The 9,103-nt window shown below is 36.8% G+C and overlaps 1 protein-coding gene across 1 annotated transcript in view; it reads right to left on the reverse strand.

Moving 5' to 3' along the window:
* Positions 1-370: 370 nt before the first annotated feature.
* Positions 371-9,103, reverse strand: part of LOC102602228 (exocyst complex component SEC8) — a 23,749-nt gene continuing 15,016 nt past the window's right edge. The window contains exons 13-27 of the mRNA XM_006361620.2: positions 7,343-7,413; positions 7,019-7,149; positions 6,893-6,942; positions 5,650-5,750; positions 5,239-5,351; positions 4,786-4,893; positions 4,212-4,409; positions 3,770-3,855; positions 2,842-3,037; positions 2,676-2,753; positions 1,538-1,639; positions 1,371-1,445; positions 1,064-1,159; positions 916-965; positions 371-825 (exon numbers count right to left, since the gene is read on the reverse strand). Coding sequence (XP_006361682.1) covers positions 738-825; positions 916-965; positions 1,064-1,159; positions 1,371-1,445; positions 1,538-1,639; positions 2,676-2,753; positions 2,842-3,037; positions 3,770-3,855; positions 4,212-4,409; positions 4,786-4,893; positions 5,239-5,351; positions 5,650-5,750; positions 6,893-6,942; positions 7,019-7,149; positions 7,343-7,413 — 1,543 coding nt within the window. The 3' untranslated portion in view covers positions 371-737. The remainder of the gene's footprint in view (positions 826-915; positions 966-1,063; positions 1,160-1,370; positions 1,446-1,537; positions 1,640-2,675; positions 2,754-2,841; positions 3,038-3,769; positions 3,856-4,211; positions 4,410-4,785; positions 4,894-5,238; positions 5,352-5,649; positions 5,751-6,892; positions 6,943-7,018; positions 7,150-7,342; positions 7,414-9,103) is intronic.

The raw sequence follows: 9,103 nt of genomic DNA on the forward strand, positions 1-9,103 counted from the left end.
TTATGGATCCGAGGCCTAGTTTTCACAATCCATTTGATTGTGCAAGATCGGAGCAAAAGCAAATGTGTTGGGATGAATCAATAAGTTAAGATCTACATCTGCCCTTCATTCATACTGCACTGTAATAAAAAAGATCATCTTCAGTTGAATCTTCTGTATTAATTCCACTTTGAAACTCTTTAAAAATGCCATTAGGTGCGCGTTGAATCTTCAAGAAAAGTAGTATATTTTTTAAAGATCAATATAACTCACAACTACTAGTTCTCGTGGAACAGTTAAAAGATAAATATCCGAAAATATTTCATTCCAGATGGTGAGGCATATCACTTACGTACTTTTTCTTAGCCAGTGTGTTGACGATCCACTTGCATTCCGCGTTTGAAGTGAAGATCTTTTATTACTCGATACAGAATTTTACAGACATGATTCATTTCAGCCAAACTAAAGAAAAACCCTTCATATGAACAAGATGGAAAAATTAAAGGTTGCCAAAAAATGATGCAGGACACTAAAGAATATTGACTACAAAAAGAATAACAATAATAAGTCTAACAGCCCTGACCAAAACCATGAACATTTATGAACATTCTGGTTAAGCTTTTTCCATGTAATTACTTCCAACCATCTATACATATGCCTGCACTTCACAAAGCTCTGCAACATAAAAAGAATCAATCTGCAAACACTCTTGTCCAGCAAGTTCCAATGAAAGGCAGTGTACTGCACTTCAGTCTGAATTAGCGGGGCAATACTTCAGCTACGCGATCATGTGCATCAGCTGGAATTTCCCTTCCCGGAACCTGAACCTTCAGAAGATGAGAGTACCTGAAGAGAAGACATTGAATGTTTGTTTTCATTACCACTTGTAGCCCAATTGTCACATCTATTAACTGCACTAACATAAAAAATACTTACTCTGCAAATGAAAACAGGTTCTCATGCTCTGCGATAAATGCAAGTAGGGCCTGAGAAAAGGAACCCAATGATTACACAGACGTTGTAACTAAGAACCAGAAGCACAACAACAGAAAGTTCAACGTCGTGAACTTGCAGACTTAATTACCTCAAATGGCATGTTCAACAGCTCATAGTACCTCCTAACACGGTCTAATCTCAATTGCACAGCTTCACTGTCGATTGAGGGGATAGCAGCCAAAGCCTAAACAACTTGGAAGAAAACTATTCGTTATGCTGTGTGAGAAAATAACAACGCAAGCATCCAAGCTAGAAAGTAAAAATGAAAATTACATCGAATCAATGAGTAGACAGATTGGTTCCCTTGAGATGTTAATTTAGAGATCAAACTAATTGAATAGCATTTAGCTCTCTAAATGGAACCACCGTAAAGATTTCAAGGAAAGAGACGCCACCTGTTCCAGTGCAATGGAATTACGGTATATTTGCTGAACTCCAAACAGGTTGATAGATTTCAAATCAGCCAAAGCCTAGGAAGCGATAAAGAGAAGAATAAGATGGCGGGTGGTCGGAAATTCAATTGAATATCAGAATTTAATTAACAGAACCGCTCTATGCAGACCTTGATTGATCCATTTGAAGCAACACTGCATATACCACCGAATATATAGTTCCGCCTTGATCCTGCAATGAAGGGTGCCATTTCCTCATCTCGGCGTGTTATCTGGATTACAGAAACCAGAGAAAAACAATATGTAATTTGGTTCTTTAACTCTGTTCTAATAGAATGAAGAACTAAATCGAAATGGGCACTAATCTTCAATCAGTTGATAACAAATTAAAAAAGAAGCAATTGGAAGAAAGCAAGCCCATGAATTAATTCTGAACGAGTAATATGCTAAAAGCAAAAATGAAAGTGTTGTCATCTGGCTTCAATGATTTCTCAAATCTACTGAAAAGCTACACAACAAAACATTGTAGGATGATTTTACTCCTCTGCAGTCCACGCTATTCACATCTCTGAATGACTTTTTCTTGTTTTAAAGACCACATGAGGCCATTGCAGAAGGAAACACTATTAGTCAATTGGTCAAATGGCAGTACCATTTTTATATACTCACATTGCTCACACCAAATAAGCTGGTCCCCAGAGCTTAAGTTACTCTTCAATTGTGTAGAATTTTTTCACTGTATAAAACTTTTATCTTCTAAGTGAATTTTCTACTACTTCCTCCGTTCAGTTTGCTTGTCTTGCCTCTTTCTTTTTTAGGCGACTCTTTTATTATAACTTTCCACATGTTTAAACCACAAGTTTAAAGGGCATTTTGGTACATTCCACATATCTTTAGCATAAGACTACAAGATTCAAAAGTCCTCTTCACTTTCTTAAACTCCGTTTCAAGTCGAAACCAGACAAACAAATTGAAACATAAGGAGTATTTCTTTAGAATTAATATCACAGTTGGGGCACTGAGGAGGTATGAGACCTTAGAATGAAGTCAGGATTCAAAAATAAAAATAGATGAAACACGATATCATCATACTACCCACCCAAGAGAACAGTCAGCATTTGAATTTAACACATACACAAAGTAAAAATTTGAATCTCAAAGGAGAAGATAGAAAGAGATCATGTGGTAGATCACAACATCCACACATCGTTACTACCATAAGGAAACTTTGTACGGGTGAGAAAAGAGATCTTTACCAGAAAATGATAAGAAAAGTTATTATACACTAAACACTGCAGAAAAATTTACCAGGGAAGTTATTGAAATTATATAATCATCCGGCTCCTCTGCATCTTGATCATCCAGGAATTCCTTACTCGTCATTTCCTGTAAAAGAGTTGCTCACACTGTTGGTCGTAAATACTACCCTCTTCTACAACAAAGTTAATCAAAATCACCACTCATGCCCACAAACCTGCAGATGGAAAATAGTCTCCAATTGCATCTCCACACGAAGAACCTTGAGGCAATCAATTGCAAGTTTCCTATATTCTTCAGCAAAAGATGCCAAATCCTTAGGAGGCATACTGCTCGTTCTAGAATGCTTTGGAACTTTCTGCCCTCCATTATCTTCTACCTGATTAGATGTGCTATGGCAAATCTTCCCAAGCCTGTAATTTGCATCAGAAAAAAGCTGACAAGCCATAAAAAGGTATTCAAAGTTCAAATAGAACCTGTTCAGTGTACCAAAAATTTCATTTATATACAAACAATAATCGTCAAAACTTCCCCTAAATAACAAATGATACACTTAGCCAACCACCGTGGGGAGAGGAAAGAGCTTGTGAGGAAGAGAGGAGGCAGATGCAGAAATTTTATGGGTCCCAGCCTCCCAGGTGTCTGTGTTTTCAAAACAACTTTTCCTTCTCCTTTTCTCTAGGAAACCTTTTTCTTCCTTTCAGTAAAAGACAACTCCTTCCTTTTGTTTCCCATAGAAGACATGTGGTCAAATTAAAATTTAGAATGTTCTAAGTATTAAAACTCTTAAATGATGGTTCAAATTGTTAAAAATATTATAATAAACTTGAAAGCAGGTGAGCGTGAGTCGTCTGTTAGGAGTAGCAAGGTAAGACACCCAACATTAGTTAATTGCTGATTGTAATGACGAATGATAGGTAAATATGTGGCATCTACTGTGTGCTCTGACTAATTTAGTGCCCCAATAACTAAATGAACACACATATTTTTGCCAATCCTTGTTATGAGTGCAGTTACTCAAAAATGCTTGTCTGCACAGCAGTGCTCTCGCAAACTATGTGAGAACCCATATAAAACTCTGGTCTGCCGACTGAAGCAAACATTCGAAACGAAGAACAATACTGCAAAAAGATTTAAGAACTTGCCTTTCAATTGAATCAGCAATATATTCCAATGAATCACTTAAAGATGCCAGTAAAATTAGCTTGTTATCATCACGAATCAAGTTTTCCTGCAAAAATGTATTGAAACTAGCTTAGCATATCAAAATATTTGACACCGAAAATTATATACATTATATTTCACTTGCCATGTTTGCTGAATCAATGTCAATTCTATGCTTATCATCAGTCGCTCCATTATTTTCAGATTCATCTCATTTATGTGGCAATGCACCAAGTCATAATTCTACCTCTTTTCACATTAGTATTCATCTTCCTCTTCTTAATCATTTACAATTAGAATTTAAAATATTGCATTTCTGATGATACTGATCATCCTGACACAAATATTAACCCTCTTTAGCTATTGTCTACATAGCCACAGACACTCCACCCCACCCGCCAAAAAAAAAGGTCAAAAAGAAACCTGTCTGATTGGTCGCAAATTCAATAATGCGTCACTGATTTCCATTTCAACCTCTGAACTTTCACCATTGGCAGCACCATTTTCTGTGTTAAGCTCACCAGTTGAGCAGGGTAAACATGCACTAGCTGGATCACGCCGCATCAGATTTTCAATGTCATGTCTGCCTATGAGCATATAACTTTGCTTCTCAAGAACTGCCTGAATAAATAAGATATAGGATTGTCAAGTGCATAAAGGGGGGATGAGGAAATTGAGGCAACCTAATAATATTTTACTTATGTACTCTACTCCATTTTCTAACTGTGCCCCCACAAAGTGATAGTTTCCCCTTCTAAGGAAACTCTATGGTTTGGTGGTTGTTTGGAAGCTTTTCGTTTAGACATTAGCTGTAAAAAATCTTCTCGTAGAGAACTTTTCTCATCTGGATATATAGAGTCATTCTGATTAAAGAACAATAGAGAACTAATGCTTCCATTCCATAGGCTATCTTCCAGATAACAATAAATATTGATAAACACCCCCCGCTACCTATACTATACACAAACAACCATCAAATGAGAAGGATTGTTCAAACCTCCATGTATGAAGTGCGACATCTTTCATATGTTCTTTCCAGAAAAGTTTGAACATAGTTCACAAGAGCAACAGCAAACTTTGGCATTGCTTGTGCCCATCCAAGCACCTGTATGAATGTAAACATTTAAATGCTGGAGACTGATTCAAGTAAGAAACTGGAAAAGATATTAACCAGGCTGATGCAACCCAAGGAGAGAAAAGACGGAGAGCAAATCAAATTGGAACACAACAATGTCTTCACTTGTATACAGTAATTTATGGTGTTAACATCGCTCATACATACTAACAGCACAGAAACAATGTCTTCACTTGTATACAACAATTTATGGTGTTAACATCGCTCATACTTACTAACAGCATAGAACAGATCAACTAAGGCACTTGACTGTTCGAAAATAATGAAATGATAAACATACAAGATTTATCAGAAAAAGTAATGAACATATTGTACCTCTTTTGCTAAGAAATCTATTGCCAAAAGTCCTTGCAGAATTGGCCGACCTTTCTCAATCAATGGGGTATAAGATGTTACAGCATGCGCGCGTGGACGAAATGCCGCTGGGCCTATAAAAGAACTTTAAGCATCACAACTTCATAGCCTAGCATCGATTTACATAATTCAACAATGTATGCAGATTTTATATTTTGAGTGCATTTGAGGAAAATTGTGAATTTTAAGCATCACCATTAACTCCATCTCTAAATATGGTCTAGCTGATTTTTTTTGTATTTGATAAATGAGAAATCCCTAGGGAGCAGTCACACACGCTCAAAACTTGAGTTTTTACCAACAGATATTGTACATTGCAACTTCTATAAATCTCATTAGCTAGCATAGAATGTAACATGTAAAGAGACTTGCTTGATATTGCCTGCTGTACAGCTTTCCGATAATCAACAAACATTGCAGGTAAGAAGTGATCCTTCACAAAGTTCTCCACAAAGGCCAGAAGTCCATCATTCCTGCAATAATTATACGTAAAAGTGAAGGAAGAGTACAACAACCCAGTATAGTCCCAAAAGCGGGATCTAGGGAGGCTATAGTCTACACAAACCTTACTACCTCGAGGAGGTAGAGAGGCTGTTTCCAAAAGTCCCTCGGCTCGAGTAACAAACATCAAAGCAGCTAACAGAATAATACAGAAGTAAAGAGGACATAGAAAATAATGAGTAAAACATAACCTAACATACCAAAGAGGGGCAACAACCATAACCAACTAATGTGATAACTGAAGCATAGTTAAAAAAAATGGAATAACAGAAGTCGTAAGATAGGCCAACTTCGAGACAAATGCTACCACTACTACTGGTAAAAAATAAAAATCAGGGAACAGATACAATGCACCAATCTATCCTGCTAGGAAATGAGACAACGTTCAACTACCTGCTAACCTTCTACCCTAATCCCAACCTCTATATACAATGTATAGTAATTTAAAATATACAATGTATAATATTTTTTGACATAATAAACCAACATCCAATAATAAACAATCCCTACAATTCTTAGCCCATCATTATAATCCTTGCATTATTACTCCTTGTATTACATCTCTTGCATAACAATCCCTACATTACTAATCCCAACATTACAATCCTTGCATTATTACTCCTTATATTACATCTCTTGCATTATAATTCCTATGTTACTAATCCCCACATAACTTGCTTCTAGACCAAATGTTCCCTCGGTGAATATAATGAATCCATCAAAATTTTAAGGAAAATCATACAGGTCCCAAATAACAGACAGAGACAAGAAATTCCTCCATAACACTGGGAAATTTCTTTTAATACTATAAGGGAAACATGGAAATGCGAACAGTAATCACCAAACAAAAATATGAGAAATCATTAACCGTTTCTTCAGCAATTAGATTTCTCTCTACCAAAGCAGTAGAATTAACAAGGCGGGATGAAATTTATCCTTGTTTGCTTTTTTAACTTTGGAGGGGAGCTGGTTCTGCTGGTTAGTAGACAAATCATTTCAAGGTGCGATCGATGTGAAAAGAAGGCTACTTATCATCAATGACCATTACATTTCACATAAAAATTAAGAACACAATCCCATCAAACAAGATAAGGTACAAAATAATCCAGCTTACCCAAGTTGCGAGTACTTCTGTGGCAGCATGGAAGCGACTTTATCTGTAAACTGTTGATAGAATGTCGGTTAGTAAAGAGACTTCCAGTACTCTTGGACTGATTATAGCATTATGATTAGATCAAACCTGAAGAACAGGTCGGTATATAGAGGCTGCTAAATAAATTCCCTGCTCAGGTAAAATAGTTGATGTACCATAACCTTCTTGCAGTACATTGGAGCCTCTCTTACCCCATCCTTGCCTAATGAGGTCAACCCCTGAGTTTAAATTGTTATAGAGTCAAATCATTCAGCTAAACCAGAAAGAGATGAAGGTGCAGTAAGAATCTTTCTCGCCTGCCCATTAGTTAAGTAGCAAGATCGGTAGGAAAATAGACATGTAACAGAACCCCAAAAAAACCGAATCTAGAACTCAGTATACTTGGTTGTTTTGGTAATTCTCCTAACATACCTTGACTTGAAATGGATACAGTAGCATCTGTGAAACGAAATGCAAATGTTAGACCATCTTCTGACCCATCCCTGAAACAAATACAAATCAAAGATGGTCCATGATCAACAAGAGTGAAAGTTGACACACGATATCAACTAGAGAGAAAATTGACACATGATATCTAACAGAACAAAAAGTAGTGCCTTTTCCATACAACAATATACCCAGTGAAATCCGTACCCTTACCTCATGGAGGTAAAGAGGCTATTTCCGAAAGACCCTCGACTCAGGTCACATATCAAAGCAGTATGAAAAGAAAATACAAAAGTAAAGAAGACATAGCAAATACTATGTAACACCCCAGAAAATTTTTCGAACTAAGACTCGAACCGTTCTTCGTAGTGAGTGAGATTTTTGCAAAGAATTTAAAATTTCTTGAGTGGTAAGGTCACTATATGTAGCACCTTAAGTTCCAAGAAGAATCAAAGAGAAAAACATTCAAGTCATTCCTAAGTTTTCTTAAGTTTTGGGTCAACTTCAAACGACCATAACTTTAGTATAGAATGAGTTAGGAGACCCATAAGATATTTAATTAAATCTCTTCGAGTTCTCTTTCCAACGCCACCGAGTTTGCTCAATTCCGAGCTCTGAGTAAAAAGTTATGACTGATTTGCTAACGACGTGCAAACCTGACAACAGCTCCGCAACGCGGAGCCAATACAGACCTCACTGCCTGGTGAAAAATCATTCCAACTCCCAGCTCGTTTTATTTATTTATTTAGAGGTATTTTAGTCCTAAAAATCCTTAGGAGGTCATCTAAATTGCCCTAAACGTGTAGAAAATCAGTTTTCTTAAATCAAAACCCTATCTTCCACTCCAAAGATTCTACGCTCACGAAATTCAAGAAAAGCTAAGGCTAGGGTTCTTCTTCAAAGATTTTCCTTCAAGTTGCTTCAAGAAGATAATTCTTTCAGGTATGTAAGCTTCCATAGTGTTGGGTTTGTTCACCCACACGCCAATCATGTTAATTTCAGCTTTAAATTCGTTCTAAAAGTTGAAGCTTTGATGTTCTTGATATGTATTCTTGAATTTGCTTTCATTCATGAATTGGGATGAGATTGAGGAGTTCTTGAGATTATTGTGTTGATTTATAGAGTTGTTAGAGTTAGATTACAGTGTACATGTGTTGGGTATCTGAATCTAAAGAGAGATTGAGCAAAAGAATCGAATTTAGGCGAATTGGAGTTAGAAAACGAAGAAGGAAAAAGTCGGGCGAATCTGGCAACCCAGTCCGCGTCGCGGACCTGCCTCCCCATTTCATAAAATTTTCTTCGCGTCGCGGAGAGGCCACGGACCTCTCTACCTCAAAAGTTATTTCGCGACCAAATATTAAAAGTCACCTCCGCGTCGCAAACTTGCTTCCAAATAGTGATTTCTTGACGTTTCTCACGTTTAGCTATCTGAAAACACTCCTAAGCATCCCGAGATCTTTCCTATCACAGAGCACAACCTTGAATACATAAATCAAATTCAAGGTAGAGTTGAGAGTCAAGTTTGAGAGTTCTTTCAAACCTTTTTTGAGAAAGTCCCTTTGAGTCCTTTGAGGAGTCTTCTACAACTTCTAATAACTTGTTTCAAGACTCGAGCAAGTGAGTATGAGAGTGAAGAGAATATATTCATGAGTCTATTTTGTCATCACGATATCCTTCATATCCGTAACCATAACTCTTGATTTCATAATTCACATTCAAGAGAGAGTTAAGAGTAAAGTTCAAGTA

This window comes from Solanum tuberosum, unplaced genomic scaffold (genome assembly GCF_000226075.1).
Source record: "Solanum tuberosum cultivar DM 1-3 516 R44 unplaced genomic scaffold, SolTub_3.0 scf00365, whole genome shotgun sequence".
NCBI classification, from domain to species: Eukaryota; Viridiplantae; Streptophyta; class Magnoliopsida; order Solanales; family Solanaceae; genus Solanum; species Solanum tuberosum.